The sequence below is a fragment of the Octodon degus genome, unplaced genomic scaffold, assembly GCF_000260255.1.
Source record: "Octodon degus isolate 3935 unplaced genomic scaffold, OctDeg1.0 scaffold00158, whole genome shotgun sequence".
In the NCBI taxonomy this organism is placed as follows: Eukaryota; Metazoa; Chordata; class Mammalia; order Rodentia; family Octodontidae; genus Octodon; species Octodon degus.
In genome coordinates this window covers 5055986-5079090 of record NW_004524734.1, presented here as the reverse complement: position 1 = coordinate 5079090, position 23105 = coordinate 5055986, and the positions used below count along the sequence as shown (strand labels likewise).

General features: G+C 41.6%; 1 protein-coding gene across 14 annotated transcripts in view; it reads right to left on the bottom strand.

Annotated features, from left to right (window-relative positions):
- The window catches only part of Limch1 (LIM and calponin homology domains 1), a 359165-nt gene that overhangs the window by 66526 nt on the left and 269534 nt on the right, over nucleotides 1-23105 (bottom strand). For 11 of the 14 annotated variants that reach the window (XM_023702751.1, XM_023702753.1, XM_023702759.1 and 8 more), the window contains 8 exons: nucleotides 21167-21362; nucleotides 16189-16441; nucleotides 14732-14992; nucleotides 7738-8040; nucleotides 4085-4315; nucleotides 3030-3356; nucleotides 1590-1711; nucleotides 1376-1487 (listed from right to left, as the gene is read on the bottom strand). In XM_023702751.1, the coding sequence (XP_023558519.1) occupies nucleotides 1376-1487; nucleotides 1590-1711; nucleotides 3030-3356; nucleotides 4085-4315; nucleotides 7738-8040; nucleotides 14732-14992; nucleotides 16189-16441; nucleotides 21167-21362 (1805 nt within the window). The remainder of the gene's footprint in view (nucleotides 1-1375; nucleotides 1488-1589; nucleotides 1712-3029; nucleotides 3357-4084; nucleotides 4316-7737; nucleotides 8041-14731; nucleotides 14993-16188; nucleotides 16442-21166; nucleotides 21363-23105) is intronic. The other 3 variants (XM_023702762.1, XM_012517242.2, XM_023702763.1) reach the window with 1 other exon arrangement.

Sequence of the window (23105 nt, the reverse complement as noted above, 5' to 3'; positions counted from 1 at the left end):
CTGTCTTCCCTCCCCACTCTACCCTTTGACCACACTGCCATCACAGTCCTTGGAGAAGCAGACCTCACCCCTTCCTATTTTATAGTAAATTGTAATTATGCAAAACACTCCCCACTCCTTTGCCCTGTGTGGTGTAGGCAAACCACACTTTAAACAAAAATATATCATGCTTATATTAAATGACAATTGAGGTGTCTACATAGTGGACATCAAACCCTAGGAGCATTATTTCCTTATTCATTAGTCAAGGCATAGCATAGCATACAAGTCTTACCTCTAGAAGGCAATGAGTGTTTGCTAATGTTGAAATATTAAATCACAAATTCTATAAGTATCATTACATCATTACATCATTAGGCCAAATCATTTTGGCCTGGAATCAGAATAAAACTAAACAGGACATAAGGCAGTTTGATCCCTTTACCTAGTGCTCTTCTATGAATCAGGAAGAAATGAGTTTCCCGTTTATGCTACCAACAAGATGAAAACCACAAAGAACAGATGAATTTACTATTCAAATAATCTTTCCACACCCACTCATATGCACAAAACCCCACAAGTCTTAGTAGATTGAACCATTTTAACTCATTTCTGTTAGCAATTGATGCATCACAATGAATCAACAGCACCCTCAAAGCATGTACCAGGGCTCTGACCAGAGAATCAGAGTCACAAGGGTGCAGGACGATCTTTTGACCTCTGACATCTATGGTGAACCCTTGGCAGATTCTCCCACATGTAGCTGCTTTGCAAGCAGAACTGGAAGGAACTGGTTTGGGTTGGATCCAATGGGTGTAGAAGACATCGCCTGGTCATTATGTCATCTTTTTGTGAATCAGTTCACTTTCTTTGGCCTTTCAGTCCACTGCCACTCCTGACAGGAGCTGTCATCATCTCTGACTTCTCCTCCTTCCCTGAAGATGCCCATGCAGAAGCCAAAGGACATGCTCTAGGGCAGCACTCAGCCCAGCCAGTCAAAGGCCACTTATTGCTAAAGGTTTTCAGTAGTGTTCCCCCACTGGCATCAATCAAGACAGAAGAAGCCCGTGTCCATGTAGGCAGAAGCTCACACTGCTGCAGGGTAGAGGATCCCCTTTTTAATTCCATGAAGCTCTCTCATGCAGCTGGTACTCAAATGGAAAGGTTCCCATCCTGCTTTTCATGATTGCTGAGAAGGCAATCTGGCTGGTCATCAGCCACATGCAAAGGCTTTCTACCTACAGTGAGCTCCATAAGCAAGCCTCTAATCCCAGGCATTCTGTAAGGAACTTTACCCTTGGCTGCATCACTCACTGAGTGCATACTGGGATGCTAAGCGGCTTTCTGGGAACACACTGGCCACACAGCACACCACGGAACGCAGGCAGATGCTCACGGGGGCTGGCTGAGCGCCTCTGATCTTTCTGCCTTCGGTGGCATCACAGAACTCCTTTGAGCAACTCCTTCATTTCCTTCTTTGCCATCCTGAGGCAGCTGTTTTGATGTAACTAGAGTCAGAGAAGACAGCTTTACTGCTGGAAAGAACTCACCACAGGCCTCCCACCTGTTATTCTTCATCTCTGGAGGAGGCAGGAGACATCACTCCTCACCTTGCTCTGGTCTCCTCGGGCCCTCGCCCAAGCTGGAGACTTGCTCCTCCTGGGACTCGGGCACAGGAGCCAGCCACGAGACCCTCTCGTAACCACCTAAGGCAGAATTCCCGAGCCTGTGACTAACCAAGTAGTATGGGTGACAAAAGACAAAAGGAAAAAGGATTATGAATGGAGACAGCAAAGGGTGTTGCGATGGAAAGACTGAACAAGATCTGCTGCTCTTAGTTTGGGCTGGTTAATAAAGGTGACACAGGCAGATTAAGATAATATACTGTGAACTCTGGCAGTGACCTGAGAAAAGGCCAGAACACCTAGAAGGACCCTGTCACCGTGGGGCTCAGCAATGGCCCCTAGAGTGCTGAGGGGCTCCAGAGAACATGTCTCATGAATTTCCTGCCCTAGCCTTACATCAGACCCCACCGGGCTCTGAAGCCCTGACTACGTTTTTCTGCAGTGCTTGTGGAACTAAAGAAACCCTTGTGCATGCCACGGTCCCCCACAACTCTCCTTGGGATTTCCCAATTGAAGCATAGGGCATTTTTTCCCACATGAAGAGCTTCACTTTGCTCCCACCATGGAGGTGAGATGGAGGGTCCCAGGAGAACCCAGAATCTCATGAATGTCCTGTACCTGACCTGCTTAAGGGAAGACAGACCAGCACACAGAACTGACCGCCTCCCCAGGCTTAGGACTTCACAGCCAAAGGGAGAAGAACTGGTAACAGGCCTACCAGCTGTTGCTTCACAAATCTAGGCAGTGATTCATCCATAGAAACATCTGACTTAAAGAAATCTCTCAAAGAGAAATCTTTCTCCACTCAAGATTTATTGTGTAACTGAACAATGTAGGGGAGGGGAAGGCCTTTTTTTAATGTTTGTACTTGGATAGTTAAAATTTGAGCTACAATACTATTAGGGATTTTAGAAGCATGGGATAGGAAAGAGGGAAGTTGTAGATAAATCAAATTTTTAAATCAATACATCCTTGGAAGAAACACTAGTGATATCATTAAAACGTTCCATCGAGCTCATTTCAATATTTTCAACTAATAAAAGAGTGTTTCATTCAGTGGAAGGAAAAAAGGGTCATTTGTGGAGATTACTGTCTTCTCCAGGCAGTGAATTCTATGAGGAAAAAAACTGAAACATGTACTTGCCCTCTAACCTCACATGCATGCTTCCCCTGAGGGCCACCCCAAGCTTGACTCCCCTGCTATCTGGCAGAAGAGTCTGTTAGAACTGTGTCAACTGTGGGGGCTTATGTAACACATTTCACTGAACTCTTCAGTTTTGAGGTGCTGGGGATTAAACCCAGGGCCTTGCACACGGGAAGCACAAACTACCATGAAGCTATACTCTCAGTCCCAGAAAAACCTTTAAAAGCAGCAGAGGCTCCCATGCAGATATCCTTGCACAGGGTTGGTTAAAAAAAAAATACCTGGAGTCATTTTGTGGATTCAGGATTTCATTTTCCTTCAGGCTGGAAGTGTCCCCCGATGCAGGAGACACAGAATAAGTTTGAATCTTGCTGTCATGCCCGGCAACTTCCACAGCCTCCCTAGGCCCCGCCATGCCAACGCTGAGCCGCCTCCATTTCTGCTGATCTATCTCTGTCACGGGCCCAAAGTGCACAAACTTTTGCTTTGGGCTGGAAGCTTTAGTATAGGCCCTGGCCTTGCGGGTGGCAAAGTCATCGCGGAGGGCAGTTTCCGCATTGATTTCTGGTGAAGGCTCAGGGGCACAGAGGTGCTGAGCATCGCCATCCCTAGTCAGAACCACAAGTAAGTGCCAGTGATTTCTAGTACAAGGCAACAAGAGGTTTCAAATACAAAAGTAGGCACACAAGAAATACTCCTATGGCTAGAGCAGAACTGCTTTCCCATTAACCAGACTAACAAAGAAACAATTGTCCTCTTGCCTAGGTAAGTGCGCTCTCTCTCCCTCCCTCCCTCCCTCCCTCCCTTCATCCCTCCCTCCCTCCCTCTCTCCCTCTCTGTCACTCTCTGTCTGTCTGTCCCCCCCCCCCCTCTCTCTCTCTCTCTTTCCCTTTCTTTCTCTCATTTTATTCCTAGGGATTGAGCCCAGGCTTCATATATTCCAAGCATGCACTCTACTACTGAACCACACCTCCTACTTTTCTATTGCTTTTAAGAAAGCAGTGCCAACATTATACGAAAATCTTATGTACAGAGGAATAATTAAAATTGATCCCAAATCAAGTTTAAGTTCCTTATAGTAAATAAGTCTAGCAAACTAAGTAACATTCATAGTGAGCCAGCTAGTTAAAGAAGCTGTTTTCTGTTACTGTAGCTTTTGACCTTCTACATTAATAAGTTTCCTCTCATGCAGAATATGCTGGTTTCCAGAAGCTCTGTTTTGACAGGTACTTTTTCCAGTGATCACAATTTAAAATGAAACAAGGACTAGTATTTGATTCCATCCATGTTAAATAATACCAGAGCTGAGAAGAAAACCAGGGAAGACATGACACACCTCTTCTTTTCTGTCACTTTTAATCTCTCCCAAGTCTCTAAGTCAGCTTCAGTAATAGTGGAGGGAGCGAGGAAGCACGGAGCCTCACGGCGAGGGGCAGAGCTGCCCTGAATTCTCCGCTGGGCCAGGTCATCCTTGTGTAGGTCTGGCACCTTCCTGAGGCCCTTCTCCGCCGGTTCACTCTCCTGAGCTCGGATAACACAGGTCACTACTTCTGTTTGGCCCTGGTTTCTGTCAATTTGATCCAGGTCCCCACATCATAGGGGAAATCAGGTTCAAGGAAGGGGACCAAAGGAACAGAAGGTCAACCAAGGAAACTCAGAGGCAGGGGAAAGAACAAAAGCACTTTCTTAAGAATACAGAATCTATCGATTAGACTTGTGGTCACTTTGATCTACTTTTATCTGCACTGGCCCTTAAACACTCCAATGAGACGACAGTATCCTTCAGCAGACGACAGTTTGTAGGTTAGTCTGGGAAGAGAAGACAGCTTGCTGAAACACTACTAAGAATAGTAATGCGATTTCAACTTGACAGTAAGGATGTGCAATTTCCACATTTTTCAAGTTACTATAATGAATTCAAGTGGTCTGATTAAATCTTAGCCCCCTTCAAATTTTTTTTTTTTTACAGCAATGGTAAAATGTTAGCAATGAGCTCTGTGTGATCCAAATTTTAGGATTATTCTAGAGAAAGCTGAAATGTTTTTCACATAAGAAACATCTCAACCATAAACCTACAACTTCCAGAAAGTACACTTACCTCAGTACTGAACAGAAAATGTCACCGTTCAGCCTTATCGTCTGCTGCATAGCATCTATCAGGGTTGGCTACTGTAAACTCACCAAGGGGAGTATATGCTGTTTCCTTAGATGTACAGAGTCAATACACCTTTGTTTCTTATCTTAGTAATCATTCACCCACTTATTGATGCCAAACTGATAGTTTCTATTGTTCTTTTAAGAAATGAGCAGTAGCTGGTATATAAAAATTTAATCCAGAGCTGTGGGCCTCTATATGGATAAAATTTTTATCATACTAAATTTCTAATACACTTCTTGAGAAGAAAGAATTTTATTACTATACATAAATAGGTTGACTTTTTTCAAACTATATTATCCAAGTCAGAAAAATAAGAGATATTCTTTTGTTACTGCTATGATTTGGTGAATTTACCACACCCATTCCAATAGGAAGGCTACAGAATTTTCTATTCCTCTTAGTTTGGGGTATAGGATATTTATTTATTTGTTTCATAAGTTGTCTGACATTGTCCAGAGAAGTCATGCTGTGCTCCAGACTCAGAACAGTGTCCCTAGCCAGAGAGTCGGTAACAACAAACAACTGAATCTGGGAATATCAGGAATTAAAATTTCATGAAGAAAAAGGGGGAAAAAGGCAGATATACCATCTAGTCCTTTTCCCACTCAAATTGCAGATCAGCACCCGTAAGCTGGGATGCTCGGCAATTTCCAAGTCTTTGTCTCACTCCCAACAACCGATCCCTCCCCCAAGGCCCTCAGCGTGGTTTGTTGCAAGGTAAGCCAGCAAGGACAGCACAGGCTAAAATCTTAGGATGTTTCCTGTGAAAAACCCCTTTGCTCTAATCCCTGTTCCATATCCAGGGGTCTTTTGTGCATTTGTATCTGGTGTTTCCTTTAAAAAAATGTACTAATTATTCTACTGTGTGCAAAGAACCATGTTTAGATGTATAAAGTACAGCTCAGATAATAGTATTTTCAGTTCAATGGACTTAAAAACCTCTAGTGATGGGCACAAAAAGAATCAAGGTGCTAACGCCATCTGATTTTGCTGTGAGGAAACCTCTAAGTCTGATAAACTCTGCAGGGTGAAGCTCCGTAAGCAAACACCTCAAAGACAGCCTGGTTAGGACAAAAAGCACAGCTCAGATTAATCTCACCACAATTTTCCTTTCTCCACTCTGACATGTGCAGGCCAAACATCTCTTTCCTAAGTGGTTGAGACTAGAGGTAATTGGGAATTTAGATTTTTGGGGGTTTTGAAATATACTGCATATACTTATGTGATGAGATATCTCGGGAATCAGACCTCAGCCTAAATACAAAATTTACTTATTTTTCACATAAGAGATATGATCAAAACAGATAGCGAAATGTTCACATTTTAAAAATGTATTACAATAAAAGGTAAACAATCCTCCTCAGAATATTTTCCCTTGCTTTGATGTGTCCCGTCATTCCTGCCGCACTCTCAAGCAGTTCTGAAGTGCTCTTTCCTGCACGTCGCTAGCCGAGCAGTCGTGACTCTCTCTATGTCTTGATTGGATTCAAAACATGTACCCTTCCTGGTCATTTAGACTATAGGGTGAGGCCAGAAGTCACACCATGCCAGCTACCATGGATGAGGTGGATGAAGGCACACCAGAAAGTCTTCACTGGATAAAAGTGGCTGAAAAAGTTTGAATCAACTCAGTACATCAAGGCAGCCAGACCGAAGTATTCATGGAAGACAGCTTCTACAGCTGCTGCACACAGTGGCAAGAATGATGGAGAAAATTATGTTCAAAGTGAGGGAAATATTTTGAGGGGGAAATTAATGACAGTATGTTTTAATGTAATGAATTAAAAATTAAATGTTCTCCATATTTTGGGCTGCATCTCATAGGTCAGTACACCCAGCCTGAAGGTAGTTTCTATGCAATATTTTAGCGTACTTGTATTTTTTTTTAACTGTGACTCATTATATGAAGTCAGGTGTGGTATTTTTTGAGTTGTTGTATCAGCACTCAAAATGTTTTAGATTTTTGACATTTTTAATCTCCTTTTATATATATATATTTGGTAGCATCTCACTACGCAGCTCAGACTTGTAATGATCTTCCTGTTTTCAGCCTCTGCAGCTCTGGGATTACAGGTGTGCACTACCATAGCCAGACTCGGTCACTGGTGCAGCGTGTGGCACTGGGGTTTGAACCCAGGTCCCTGTGCTAGTCTAAGTAGGTACTTAGTCTGCTAAGCTATCTCGCCCACCTAAGTTTTGACATTTTGAACTTTGGCTTTTCACATTAGGAATGCTCAACTTGATGTGATAAAGGTTGGAAGAAGGAAACTCATTTGAAAATAATTTCCATGTTAGGACATACAGGCATCTATTTTACATTTGAGGAGTTTTCGTTTATTGTTCTGTTTTGACAGGAAACATCCATTGCCCTCTGTCCGGGTGACACCTCTGGTCACTCTCCAGAGCCCCCATAAAATAGGTCACTATTGATGTGTAACACAAGAAAAAGCAAGCTTCACTTTTTTTCACTTCCAAAATCTAAAAGTTACAAAGAAAAAGAGCTTCTAGGAGAGGAATAATTATATCTTTTCCATCCTTCAAGCAGACCAGAGCGGCCTAGAGAGACACGGTCCAGCTGGCCAAGAGTGCCAATCTATAAAACCAGCACCCAAATATGGTGATGTACCCTGATCAGCACATTTTTGGACATGGCCAGTCTACTCTCTGTCATGTGCATTTAGACATTCATGAGAAATGGATATCTGGAGTTCACTTCAAATGGCCCCATGGTATATTGCATAGAATTAGGCAGGGAAAGAGAGGAATGGGAGCTACGATGCAAATCCCTGGGCTTAATTATGCTTTCTCTTTCATAGACACACAGTGCACACCTTTTATATTCCAGACCTTTCTCTTCCAAAACTCCCTTTGAGAGCTGTTGGCTGCCACCTGGCTTCTCCGCATCTCTCCTTCGATAAGGCCCATAGAGGAGCTGACTCAGAGGCACCACAGGCTTAGTTTGGTTCATCCTTACTCTCCGCGCAGCAAAGTCATCTTTCTCAAGGTCGGGCAGCCGACATGGAATCTCCTCTTCTGCCTCTGAATCTTTGCTACGTTGGTTGGTCAGGAAAGAATTTTCCTTGCGAAGGATAATATCACGAAAAGCTTCTTTCTCTTCACTTAATTGCTTTTGACTAATAAAGCAAAATTAAATGGAACTCCACATATGATCAGAAACCCCAAAATGCAATCCCCATCTCTAGGAAGAGAACTTTGTTATTATTCAAAAGTCCTTCCCATACTGTTAGTGCAAACAACATGGCTTTATTTTAGTGCAGAGCTGCAGCACAGTTAAGGTGGGATTCAAACCCTTGAATTTAGCCCGACATTAGCCATCCTAGAACGTCATTTAATTTGAAGGAGTCTACTAACAGCAAGAAAGCAGGATCCTAAATGGCTCTGAAAGTGACAGCCCCAAACCATTTCATGAAATTGAGGAAAATCAGGAAGCTTCATGGCTATTCCTTTTTCCTTTGGCACATTCAGTAATGCATCAAATAGGGACCTAATTTGCTTCTGACTATCAGTGCAAATTCCTGAACCACCGAGAAACTGACCTGAAGGAAAGCCAAAGAGCACAACTACGAGGGCGTACCCAGAATGTGCACTAGACTGCAAAGGGCGAGGAAGGTCCTTCTGCAGAACAGAGCCAACCCAAAGCACCCAGAGTAATTGGAGACCACTCATACAGTGAGCCCAAGGCACAAAGGCTCCTATGCCCTGTACCTCTCATTAGAGACCCTTTCTTCCTCTTCTGTCTCCACGACCCTTTACCTCCATTATGGCTTCTGTTAGATGCTAGATGGCCAGAACATTGTGGTAAGACTTTTTGCCAAAATGATTCTAAAATGATTAGCATGGGCTACTTCCATTTTCAAAGGAGTTTTGAAGGTCCCTCTGACAAACAAAATTTAAATTGTTAAAGGTACATAATTTAACTGTGGAGTACCAGGCAGCAAATCTTAAGAGTTTTTCAACTCAGTTTTTATCCTGTAGTAGGGTGAGAAGGATACAGCAATGACGCCTATGGCATTCAACCAAACAACCACCCTCCACTTACTCATAAACCAGTCTTTTTAAGTAAGAATAAAATGCTGAAAAGTTTTTCATAATTTACTGTCTTTTCAGTTCTTGAAGATGGTAAGTCAGTAAAATACACTGATACCTAAAGAAAGTTCACCTACTTTGTATGGACTTACTGAGGGAAGATAAAGAGTAACTGTTTACCCTGAAAGGACAAACTCATGTGAGGAATTAAGACAGAAGAAATTAGCTTGGCTACATACATTGGTCAACCAGTTGGCCTATTGTCTGTTGCTTTGCCCATGTGGCTCTGAAGGAGGTTAGCCTCTTAAGGTGACAGTAGACCCCCCATTCCATCTGATAAGGCAAATCAAAGCTTCATTGGTCATGCCAGAAAATTTTTCTCTAGTAATCATTGTTTTCAATAAAATTTTAAAACGCAGAAGGTGAGAGTGATGCTTTGCTCTTTGAATAATTTTATTTCCTAAAATACAAGATCCTATGCTTTATTCTGCAGACTCTACTTGCAGTGTTCTTCCTGGGCTCATGGCTTGTATGGTGGACACTGTCCTTCCCAGCCTCCTCTGTCAACTTACCTGGCAAGGGCCAACTGATATTGGTTGACTATGACTATAAAGAGTGCCCTGTGTAAAATGATAGGGCCCTGAACTAATGTCTTTTAAGTCACTAACTGATACTGAAGAGAGCTAATGCATGCAAACTGTGTGCTACAATTCCCTCTAAGTGTTAATTCCTTTAAGCTTAATACTAACTGTGCAAAATCTGTGATATTATCATCCCCATTTGAAATGGAAAGTGTGCTTAGGCTAAGAAACTTGCAAGTTCAAAGAGACAGTGCATAAAGTAACATGCACACCTAGCCTGTCTGTTCTCACAGGCCCTCTTTTATGACAATGAATAGACCACCGTGCTATTCACTGAAGAAAGGATCATGTCAGGAGCAGTTTTTAAAGTAGAGCATCGTACAAAAAATAAGGCATTATCATTACTGTAAAAGCAGGAGAAAGGGAAGTAATTAGGTTATTAAAGAGATCCTGTGAGTTGTACTCAGAATGGAGTTGTGAATTGCATTTCTGGTTACAGACAGCAACATTCAGTCAGGACTGATGATGGCAGAACGCTAACTACTCATACCTTACAGTATTTACACTATAACTTATTGTTTACAAAGCTCTTCAGACTTTCGGCCCAGTGCAGGCAGAAACACATACTTCACACACTCTCATACTACAGCATGGGGGCGGGGCAGGCCCTCATCTTGAATTGCTTAAGTTCAAGATCAATGTTTTCTTTTTTTTTCTTTTAACCAGGAATCCTGTGCTTCTTCATCTCAGGCAGAATTCTTTGGGGAAAAAAGGGACACATTTATGCAAATAGTCCTGCCACTTTGCAGCGCCAATTCGAGCAGGGAGAACCTGGGACCTTGTGCATCTTGTGTGCCCAGCCACGGTACAAACTCCCCGGGTGTTTCTCCATAGGCCAGATGTCCAGTGTGGCGGGACTTGTTTCAAGTGATCTCCATTTAGATATGTGGCCTTCTCCAAAGGAGCTGAAGCAAGCTTCTGTATCACTGACTGCTTGAAGGCTCTGCCCTCCCCCTTGAAAACTGTCATAATAAATGACTTTTTTGTTATTGCTTGAATTTTGCAAATTCAAAAGTTCAAAGCAGAGACATAGAAAAGAAAAAAAAAACTAATGATACAGAGTATGGAATGGGACTTTTGGCCATAAAACAATAAATAGTACACCTAAGGCAGGTGCATAGGAAAGTAGTCAAAGGTGCCCACTTACCAAAATATTTCAATGACACTTATAATGTATGATTTTTTTTCCTTAAAGGACATTAATGGCAGTTTATTGTGAAATGCTGATATATTTTATTTTACTTTCTAATAACAACTTTCTGAGCAGCTAGTACATTCCAGAAGCACTCACGTTCCTGACAGCTGCAAACTAGGAGTTACGATGCCCACTTTGTAGAGAAGGTTAAAGTCTCTAGCTCAAGTTATCTGAGTGTGGGAAAATTAATTGAAATCAATGTATGTGGCAGAACAGGCTGTTTGGCCTCTAATTTTCTTTTGAGTCACTCCCACATGAGCTATTCTGAGAAGAAGGAATCCCTTGGTGAACACCGTGTACCTGGTAGGAACATAGTCCTTTGTGCACTGAGAAGTGCCCAGCACCACCTTTAGCCTGGCAAACCTGCCCAGATTCATCCAAAACAAGTAAGGCTGTCACAATAGGACAGATTATGGAGCCACACCAGACAGGCCCTAAAAAGCTCTTGTCTCCAAGTTTCCAAGGTGTATATATTTCAAAGTCAATGAGCTAATGGTTTAAATGAAGGAAGAGTTGGCATTTTCTTCCACCCCTTTTTGCTTGGCAGTGCATAAGCAACCACCTCAGCCTGGCAGCTGGTTTGTTCTATTGAAAGAAACTGTGTGCTCCAGAAAAGCCTGTTGGTCCTCCTGGGAATGTCCTGGGCAACAACAGTAAACCTCCGTGTCCCCTTTTTTCCAGGCAGGGCAGTGACATCCAGAGTCACCAAAGTTCATGCATGTTCTGTGTCTGCCTGTCCCAAGACCCGAGGATCTGTACAGCAGCCATCAAGGGACCGGCATCTGGAAGGAGGAATGTGGAGGACTGCGTGTCTGGCACTGGCTGTGTCTGCTCTTCCTCCAAAGATTTCTAAAATGTCTATTGTTCCTCAGAGATGTTTTTCTCCCTCTGTAATTAATTACTATGTGGTTGAGAAGATTCACAGACTAGCAGAAAATACTGAGTGCTGAAACATATGAAAACAATTAGAAAAGAAGTACAATCACGTGAAACCTATAATTCAGTTAAAAAAAAAGTTTACTTCTCCAATGGGAAACACAAAGTAAGAAAACTCAAATCTCTATGGCATTTTAATTCAAAGGAAGTGGATCTTGGTTCTTATTTTATCCTCTTAAAAACAGAAATCCTGGCTTCTTTGGCAGAGCCTTCTATGGGGAAGGGTAATCAAGTTAACATGATCATAAAATAGAAGAAAAAGTAGTTTATAGACTCTTCTTACTTCGATAGAAACTAATAAATATTAAATGCCACATATTTATTAAGAAGTCCTATTTTCTGTCCCTTGATGCTACAATACCTCCTTATATATTGATTCACAGGGAGCTTGGGACTTCCAGGCTTCTAATCTCATGTGACAATAAAATAACATGCACCTTTGCTCCTTTTTGCATACTGTTTTAAAAATACTGCAAGGAAGTATTTGAAAATTCCTAGGAGGCAGACAAACAGAAAAAAGTGGTCTACAAAAATAAAGCTTTGTTCTCTGTACACACCTCCCCTGAAACATCACACACACCCACACTCTCACTTGCCCCTGTAAACCCTGATTTTCCTGGCAAGAAACGGGCCTCGTGAAGTACCTCAGGCCTCCCATTGGGTCTAAATATGTGAGGCCTTCAGATGAATTCATCTGGATGTCAAAAAAGGAGACTGAGGTTCAAAATGCTTTGAAAGACATCAACATATTGCAATGATTTATCTTCACCAAGAATCCTTTTCTTCTTCATGATATATTTCACTGCAATTAGGCAACTGCTCCCACATTAAAAGCAGGATGACCAAATGTGGATAAACTTAGAATGATTTGGAACTCTATTGTGGCTTGCAAAAAGTTAAGTGACAAAAGCACAGACACGCCAGGCTGGTGGCATGGTATGTGTAAAACATTTATGAGTCAGCAAGCAGCTGAAAAAAAATCTGCCTCACAAATGAACTCTAGGTGACTGGGGCAGCTAAGCTGCATCATTATTGGGACATCCTCTATGTGGTGTATGCCCTGAACCCAATCCTAAGTGCTAACTTTGAAGCTCTTGGGTGTGATGATAGTCACTGACCTGCAAACTTCTGCATAATATTTAGTAGGCATGAAAAAGGCAAAACATAAGCCAGGTAACAGGAAACATGGATGGGAATAAATATGGCTATAGATATACTATATGCATTAGACACACACCAGAATTAGATTTACAAACTAGAGTGGATTCCATGTTTGTGTACTGAAAGGGAGTTGTGACACAAGAGTTCAATGTTTTATCATACAATAAGCCTCAGAGTCACTGAAGTGTCAAAGGACATTGATGGAATTCCAACCCCGTGCCCACCTTGTGTTCTCTGCATCATTATTATGCTGGGAGGTACCCAGGTAGTTCAGAGCAGCTCCTCATCTGCCTCCCTTTGCCCTCTGAGAAGTTGAAAAGATGATGACTCGGTGATGATGATGCCTATGTCCCTGGCAAATTTTAGCTTAACATCTTTATAGAGAAGATAAAACTGAAGGTATGCAGGCCAAAGATACTAGGATTAAATTTTCAAATAAATTCACACCCTTATCTGTATTATTTTGTACATATATCTCTTGGGTCCTGGACTTTAAGACAGAAACGAGAAGCCTGGAAAATGGGACATGGGAGAGGATATTATTCTCCACATGGAGCCCAGTCTGTGGTATAAGTAGATGTTGGAAGGATGTAGAAAAAACAATACATTATCTGACAAGTTGTTAGAGTCAAAATTATAAGGAAAAAACACTTAGATTTTGTTTTTAAAATAAGAGTCTATGATATGGCTTTTCATTACTTCGGAGAGCTGCTTATAAAACAAGCATGATTTAGTTAGAATTTTCTAGAAGCACAAACATGTTTAGGGTTGGCCTGGTTGTCTGTGGGATCCCACAGGCAGAACTATATTTTGGTTTTTATTAATCCAAAGCTATCCGGGATTAAATCCATCTAAGTCAACGCCGGATGTTTCTATTAAGACCTGGACCACTGAAGCAACCACATATGGAGTTGTACCGACACGTGGAAAATGTTCTGCTACATGTGTGGGAGGCATATGTGGTGCTGTGGTCAGAACACCATACTCTGGCCATCAGGCCAGCTGTGACTCACTCTGTAATCACTTCCTGTCACTGACCCTCAATTTCCTCTCCTGAAAAGTGAGAGTATCACCTACCTTCTAGAATTAAATGACATGGCAAGGGGCAAAGGTGTTCCAAGCGTAAAATTCCTATGGATGCCAACTGCCACAGCTTCTTAAAACATGAAGGAAATCAAGAACTGTGTTTTCCTAGGGCTTTGATTGCTGAATGTCTCCATCCTGTGTGTAATGTGAAGCCATCAGGATTGTACACTGTCTTTGTTACGATTAAGAGAAGTAATTACTCCATTCTTTGTTACATGCTTCAGAAATTGAGACAGGGTTGATCCTACTTGCTGCTCCCTTAACACAAAGAGATTGACTGTGTAAGCCAGCCTAACTATGTAAAGACAGAGTTCCCCATTTCAGGACACTATTCTCTTGTGATGTATAAAATGACACAGGGAGCCATTTAGGAGTAGTCTGAAAACCAACAAGGCATGAACAACAGAGAAAGAAGATATTATTGCTAGGAAAGTCCTGCAGCCTGTAAGTACAGCATCAACACAAGGTCTTATCCGGGTCTTTTCATTACTTCAGAGAGCTGCTTATAAAACAAGCATGACTTTGTTAGAATTTTCTAGAAGCACAAACATGTTTAGGATTGGCCGAGAGGTCAGTCTTTACCTCCATTTAAAATAACCAAGGACTGCGCAGAGACTACTAATTCAGAGGAGGGAAGAGGAACACACTGGAAAGAGCAGGAAGCAAAAAACGAGATGAAGAATCCAACTTGCCAGACAGGGTCTACACTCGCGGGCATGCAGAAAGCCAGCTGGCCAGCCCTCCACTGGCAGAGCTAACCTGGCAAAACGTTGTGCTGCTGGCATGACCTTGATTCCAGCTTGCTCTAGCCTTCTGCGTTTCTGGATTTCCGCAGCGTCTTCCGACTTGGGAGCTGACGCCAGCTCAGCCCCCAGTGTAGGCGGCTGCTCCTTATCATTGCTGTGCGCTGACTCTAAGCCAGTATCCCAAGGCCGCCCCCCAAGTTGCATGTGGCCGGCTGGATCTTCTTCACCTGGAGACCCCGCTTCGCTTCCCTCCTCCTCTATTGTTTCAGGATAACTAGTGGGTTGAACAACATGGTTTACCAAACTAACAAACTAGCTGGGGGAGCGAGTCACCTCCCAGCCATTCTGATAGTCCTTCTCATCTTAAAAAAAGTAACAACATACAATATAATCTTGGTGCTGTAGAGACAACTAAAGTGTCCTAGAGTTAATGCAATGTGTCGTACTCTAAATATTAAGAACTATTCCGATCTTGACATTGCCAGGGCAAATCGTTTTCTGTTGGGGAAAATTCATTAGTTTTGTTTAAAAATTAAAACTTTTAACAAAATATTTATTGAATAGAAATTTATACCTAGTAAAAATAAGAACAATGAGAAAAGTTTCCTTTATTAGAAGGTTATTTAGGGCAAGGACTCTATGTCTTATTTATTCCTGAATTCCCAAAGCATAAAGGTAGTACAGAACACACAGTAGATGTTCAGTAAATACTTGCTGAATGAATATACAGAGATTAAGAAAACCACTGCTTGTTTCTCTAAAGAGAGGAGCCACCAACGCGTTTTCCATTTAGTAGCACGACTCCTATATGTGATTGTCAAGCACGTTCCATGCATTGCTTCTATCTAGATGAATTTTCACTGAAATTTTAGGAAGTCTTTTTTGCATAAAATGTCCTCTACAGCTAATCCAGTAAGATCAGGAGTCATTGCCCTCAGAAAGACATACAGGACAGATCTGTTCTCGCTCTGTCAACACAAGTGACTTTCCAGACCCACTCATTAGATAAGTATTTGATAGATACCTACTATGTACCATGCACAGATGAAGGCTTTTATTTTTATGAATTTAGGACAGGGTCTACAGGCTCTATAGGGTCTCACTACATAGATTGGACTTGTAGTGATTCCTGTTTTCAGCCTCCAAAGCGCTGGGATCACAGGCGCGCACCACCATGCACAGTCTCAGTTGTCATCTCAGTGAGCCCGGGGGCAGGGCCAGAATGGCACACTTGGGATCGAACCCCAGCCATTGCACTCTGCCTAAGCGGGTGCTTTAGTCTGCTGAGTTATGTGGCTGGCCCTACAGATGAAGGCATTTTGACAAAGCTGTCATTTGATCATCAGCTTCTGCCAGGGTCTGTCCTGCCCACCTCTCTGTGTAATCTTTTATTGAAGGTCTGAACTAGTTATTTAACTTCCTCATGGCCAGGAGGTTCACTAGAAAGGGAGCAGCACAGCTCAGCCTCACCTGAAGGGCCGCTCCCCACCCAGAGGGGAGGTGGCAGTACTCCAGCTCTTCCGATATTCCTCTCGCTCTGCTTTCTTCTTTCTCAGAGGAGCCGGGACATAGGCCGTCTGGTTGCTCTTGTTCGGGAGGTACTGGTTAAAAGGCACTGCTGATTTTGGCTCACCATGGGAAGTCCGCCTCGCCGACATGTCATCCTTCTTCACATCTGGCAGCTTCCGATGTGGCAAATCAGATTCAGAGTCACTTCCTCTCCCTGGGGAACAGAAGGTGGATGCTGAAGAAGTATGTGTGGCTAACAGCGAGCACCCAGTGGTACACCCTCAGGGTCAGGGATGTGCTTAAATCTGTGGGTCTGGGGATTCCTTCCTTAATCACTTAGCCAGTCTAAAATATTAGTCTACATTGGCCTACAACTCTGAAAAAAATCACAGGAAGCTCTTAATTCTAATCAGGAAAAATAAAAAATAAGCAACAAAATTAAAGACAAAATAAGATGTAAGCCTGTCTGGAAATTACAGCAAGAAACACACTGCCAGCAGAAATACATGCCCTCGAAATCCTGTGACTGTCAAGAGAAAAACCATGATGTCACCAAAGGAGCTCTTACCAAGCTCCTACCACACATCTCACATTGTGCCAGACACTCTGACAAATAAGAATTATACAGAGTTTGAGGTACCATTAATCAAACCATGAAATATCAAGAAGCAGAAAGATAACAGGAATTTAGAAATTCTATGAATATTATAGAAATGTATCTCTTTATACTTAAAAATAGCCTTCACCTAGGAGCCAGGCTCCTGTGGCAGCATGGCATATTGGTTTATGACAGACCCACATCATTTTGAGCTCTGCTACTCATAAGGCTCATGAGATTTTGCACATATTATTTCACAACTTTTGGCCCATTTTCTAATCTGTGAAATGGGACAATAATATCACCTGCCTCACTGGACTGCCCAAAGGTTGTGTCTATGGAAAACTGTCAGTGGAGCACTTGGCACCAAGTGTTCAACAAATGCTGCCTATTTTTCTGCCCTCACAGTTCTGGAACTATTGGAAATGAGCTGTGGCTCCTAGACTCACCAGACGCACTTTGTTCTCCTTTTGTGTAAAAATAGGGATAATGATTTTCCCTGGATATTGCATGATACAATAGTTTTTAAAAGACAGTAAAAGTTAAAAGCATTGCCCATGAACAACTTGCTCATTGTTGTATGTGAAATATTCAGATTATGAATTATTCATGTGCTTGCTTTGAGTCTCCCTTCTGAAACCTTGACCACTTCATTACTTGTTAGTATTCAAGTATTAGCATTCATTACTTAGCCCCTTCCTACTCCCAAGTCTTTTAACTGTTTCAGTGTCTAATAAAATGTTTACAGCTCTCTGTGAATTACTTTATAAACAAACATTGATACCAGCTTGCCTTGCCAAACCCATAGATTTGTTTCCCCACTTGATATTATCCCCATTTTATTAAGGTGGGAAAAGGCTCAGAGAGATCAAAGGAGTGCTCTCTCCATAGCTGGGTAGTGACAGCTCTGTGAAGCTAGGTTTTGTTCTCTGGACACCCAAAAATTGGTAACACACTTGTCTTAGACAGATGCTCTCTGTTTAAATTGTTCAAAGTGGGGAGAAGTATTATACTGTACTGAATAACTGAGAATGATTCTTAAAGCAACTGTAAAAGCTTCAGAGTAGATGACAGTTGGCTCAGATCCTCCAGTTTCAAAGCCCTATAACATAGAAAGCTTATCTGTGTACATTAAAAGTCTCAAAACATTGTTTCACACATAAGCACATCATTTTGGTCCCCAATTATTCTTTGATGACTGTCTTCAACAGGCATTTTAAGAAACATTAGCTTGCAAGTATATCATCAGATGGCTGAGTTGAGAGAGGTATAGTTTTAGGTGCTTGGAAATTAGGCTTTCACTTCTGCTCCATCAAGCAGTAGTTCTGTAACCCTAGAAATTTAAACTCTTTGAATCTCATCTTGGCATGCACAGAGATGATAACACCACTCTCCATGAGTGCAAAATGAGGTGACAGAAAGCTCCTCAGAAGAGGCTACATGGTATGCCTTCAGCAGGTCATCTTACGTAAGGCTAGGACTTAAAAAGATTTTGATGTCATTTTATCTTACCAACAAGTACATTGACTAGGGAGGCTTCCCCATGTTTATCTCAAGTTAGAAAATGAAATGGCATAGGATGATGGTATTATTTATCAAAGTCTGATTTTCCTTTCTATGAGACTACTTTCCTCTCTATCCAACAATTAGGGGGCTCTATTTCTTTAAATATTTCCTTGTCACATATAGTACAGTTCCAATGCTTTTGAACACTCCTGTACCACTTTAATATATTCAGTCCTTGTGTCTCTCTTTTAACATATTTCATATAAAATATAAGAATACTCATTTAACATAGTGCACCATGTTTATAAAATATGGCATTAATTTAACAGTAACTGAGTGGAAGATTTTGTCTCTCCTCTCCAAAGAAACTCATTAAGTGGCCCCGGAAGGGATGCTAAGGAAGGTGAGAAAGGGGCTGGGCACCTAGCTGGCAAGAGAGGTTGGCTCAATCAATGGTATCCCACCAGGAAGCTCTGGGGCCAACTCAGAACCACAGCAGCTCTCAGGAATGGACCTCTTGCCAGTCTTTTCTGAATGTATCAGCGGGTGCCAATAATAATAATACAGTAAAAGGTCTTCATATTGATCCAACATAGAGTTGAAGAATTTCATCATAGGGCTTTGTCTAATTGATTGTGAGTCCTTCAAAATAAATTTTCAACACTTAAAACACAGTTCATCCAAATTTGGAAGTGTTTATTAGGACTAGCAATCTCCTTGATTAGCATCATTTGAAAAAAACATACCATAAACTCTTATGAAATCCAACATGTGTTTGGCTAAAATTATACTCCTTTTTTTAAAGGTAGATTAAAATTGTGTTGTTTTCTTTAAAAATCTCATTAGGTCTTGATTAGCTTATAGGAACACAAGCCTTTAGGTATCAAGCTGATTGGATAAATCTGTGTAAGATACTCTTTCATGATGGTGTTTCATAAAGCTTCATTTCATGGTATTCTTTAGAGGAGGAAACTATTTGTAAATAGAGTCTAGTTTACCACTCTCAACTGCTGCAAGCTAAATTGCACCACAGTGCATATTAGTATAATATTAGTAATCACCATTTCAAAGTCTCAAATTCCTTTAAGATGTGAGTTGTTATAAATTCTGAATCCCTTGAAGCTGTTGACAGAATAAAAAGTTCTTAATCCCAGTACTAGTGAGGCTGAGGCATGAAGATTGCCAAGAGTTTGAAGCCTATCTGGCCTACAAAGTGAGTTCAAGGCCAACCTCAATTGCATATCAAAACCCTGTCTCAAAAAGACAAGTAAATAAATAAATAAAATTAAAAATAAAGGTCTATATTACAAGCTACAAAACACTAATGTTAAAAAAAAAACCACAACACTTTTTAAAAAAAAAAAATGACTGGAACAAGGTGGATGAAACAGTTTGGTAACGATACATTTTGTAAAAGCAAATCTACTATTTGGTTATATTAAAGCCTAATTAGAGCGTAGAGTTGGTATTTTACTTCAAGTACTGTGGGTGGTACCTTAAATGTCAAGTAAAACTTTAAAAATTTTTTTCAATTAGCTTACAGTGGATCGTGGAATTCTTTAGGAGTCATATATTACAAGGCCCAAAGGTGAATCTATTTGCTAGAACATTTAAGTCCTAAACAAAAGCATCAGTTTGAAAATATGTCTTACACAAAGATAAATTACGCTTAAGAGCATAATAAGTTTTGGACTCAAACTCTTTGAGGCTAATATTATGAGACCATTTTATTGACAGTGATTTTTGGCACTCACAAACATTGGGGCAGTTACTTTATGTTTTAAAGGCTCATTTGTAAACTAAGGATAAGAAGGAGAGCTCACAGCTCTGTGAGAGAACTGAGTGAGATTCTATGGCTCTCCAAATCTGTATTGAGGATTGAACAAGATACTGTATGCTGAGTAATGCACTGACAAAGCTGGTACTTTAAATACTTAAGTATCCTAATCATATAATTTTATAGACAAAAGGGGCCTTTTAGCCTGCTTGGAGAGTATGCATAAGTCCAGACAATACTACCAATCAAGCAATACATAAAAAATAGAAGCAACTAAGCTTCCACTAGCCTTGGTGTCTTTCTGCAAAGTTCATGCAAAGTCAGGTCAAGCCACATTCGCTTTCTACAAACACAAAGGTGCAAGATAACTAAGGCAAGTAGCCTCTAGAAGGCAGGCACTAAATTTATATCAAGTTACAGGACCACACAGTTTTATAATGAAAAATGATCATTCCATACAGGTGATATAAAATTCATGGGATTTAAATCAAATCCAGCCTCAGGGCAAACAGGCAGCTTGGGTTGTGCACAACACATTAGTGGGCACATGCAGTGTGCCAGCCAGCCAGCCAGGAACCAGAAATATCAACTAGATTGGTAAAAATATGCCACTGGAAGCTATGCAAGCCCAAGCTTTGGAACTTTCCTAAGCATATGTGATACATTTCCTGTTTGCTGGAAGTTGGTCCGCTTTCACTTAGACAGTGCGGGACTCACTAAAACATTTCCCTTTCTCATACCCTGAGTATATAAACTTTAGTACACTTTATGAGCTAATGGTCTGCACAGTGTCTTGACTCCCTGAGGCCAGGGGAGAAATGATGTAACACATTTTCCAACAGAAGATAGGCTCACTTGTGCGGTGCTCAAATAAACTGCTGGCAAAGACAGCCAAGATTCTCAGAACCATAAAACCAACATTCAAAGACTTTTTTCCACCAGCTTAGAGAAGTACTGGCTTCCAGCAAGGTGGATACATAGCTTACTTTCCCAGCAGCCATGAAATCCTTATTAATGATTAATTCTAACATTTGCGAGTTATGGTGACTCCAACCTACCATCACTGCTTCCCCTGAGCACTACATCTGGTGAAGGTGTCTGCCGGGAGCGGGAGCCAAAGGAGTCCAGGCTGTCGAAGGAATCATCCCTGCCATGGCGAGGAGGGGAGAGGGAGTCACTGCGCTCGGAATCCCAGCAATCAATGTAGCCACTGTCTCGGATACTGCGCTTAGGACTCTCAATGTCATCAGTCTCCTGCTCCAAAACAAAGCAAAAGAATTACAAACATCACCGCAACAGACACAGAGCCTACAAGAGTATGAACATGGTTTCCAAAACTCCTGCACACCAAATTAGCATGGAAAGGCTGTGGGAACCAGCTATGGGAGCCACAAGCACTGACAAGTCCCTTAACCTTTCTCAGCCACATTTTCTTAACCTGAAAATCATGTACAACATTAGAAACAATGCTCAAAAATCATACACCTCAATGTTCAAAAAAAGAGGGGGAAGAAAAGGGTCACAAAGTTTGGATTTATAAGAATGTAAGGATTAAAACCAAAGCAGCGGCAAAACCCAAATAGCAAAACCTTAACCTGGACTTGTCTTTCCGAATCCATGGCTGCATGTCTGTCGGGGACCAAGCCCCTAGCTTAGCTGGGCAACTGCTCCTGCTATCTGGTAGATGTAGGCAGCATTTGTTTTTGCAGCAGCATCAGCTCTGTACAATCCTGGAGCAGCGTATTTCCATCCCCTGCTACCTTGGAGGGAAATTCCTGCTCTGAAAGGGAGCTGTCCTTCAGAGGCAAAATGTTAAAAAAAAAAAAAAAAGCAATGAAAAATATGCAAAATGCTTTTCCTGATGCCTCCAAAGAATCCAGGCATGCTTTTGCTCTCAGCCAGCTCCTGGCGCTGAGGGAGCCCAGAGCGCTTGGGGCTGACCCACATGTTCGGAGCAGTGAGAACAATGGCTGTCTTTGACAGCCTGTGATTATAAATTCTTTCCAGCACAAGCGGCACATACTAAAACACTGCAACTCCAGCAGAAGAAAGGTCAGTCAAAGCCATCCTCACCCTCGAATTATAATAAAAGCCTTATTCCCGCCAGTGTCTTAGCATTCATCACAATGACCCAGGCTGACAAAAACAAAAATAACTCCAGTCACTCAAAGATAAACCTCAGTTTAATATCCTGCAGACTGTTGCTTACAATCAGGATTGTGGATAACACCGGCAGAGGGACATGTTCTCATCCACAGAGATGGAATGTCACACTGTGGGTTTCCTGGGGTGCACATGAAGATCCCTTCCAAGTTCCCAGTCAAAGGATAAATAAATAAATACTCTCCATATTAGCACTTTTGGAAACTGGTTAAGACTGTCTAAGATGCCCATGGGAGTCAAAGCCTTTGCAGGATGTGCTTTTGCTGGCTGCTTCTATCAATTATATCCGGGTCTGCTGACACATTCACCAGGGGGGGCATTGGGAAGACATCATGGCTGTAATTCTCAACATACACACAGAGGGAGAGGACTCTGCAGCCTCTGTATGGAGGACCTGGTTAATGCCCCTAAAGGACAGGTCATCAAATGGCCTAGTGAGCACAGATGACATGATCCTCCACAGGAAGGTAGAAATTCCAACTATGGAAATCAAGGTGGTTTACTCACAGCTCTAAAGTTAACTAAGACTTAGAACAAAATCCAGGCCCAAAAAAGGCCTGAAAAAGGAAGAACTGGTGGCTCACCAGTTCTGAAAAAGTACAGACCTATATCAGATATGGTTTTGAATTTAATTTCTTTGGAAATGTGAACTATTACCTTGAAACATTCATCTATTGAGAATAGGCCATATGGATAAAAAATAAAGGTCACTTTGATTGAACATTTAGTCTATGTCTAGAGCTGTATGTGATGTTTTTTGTACAGTGATGCTGTGTAGTCATACAACTACCCAGTGATGTGGTTAGTCTGCCCTTATCTTTATTTTATTTTATT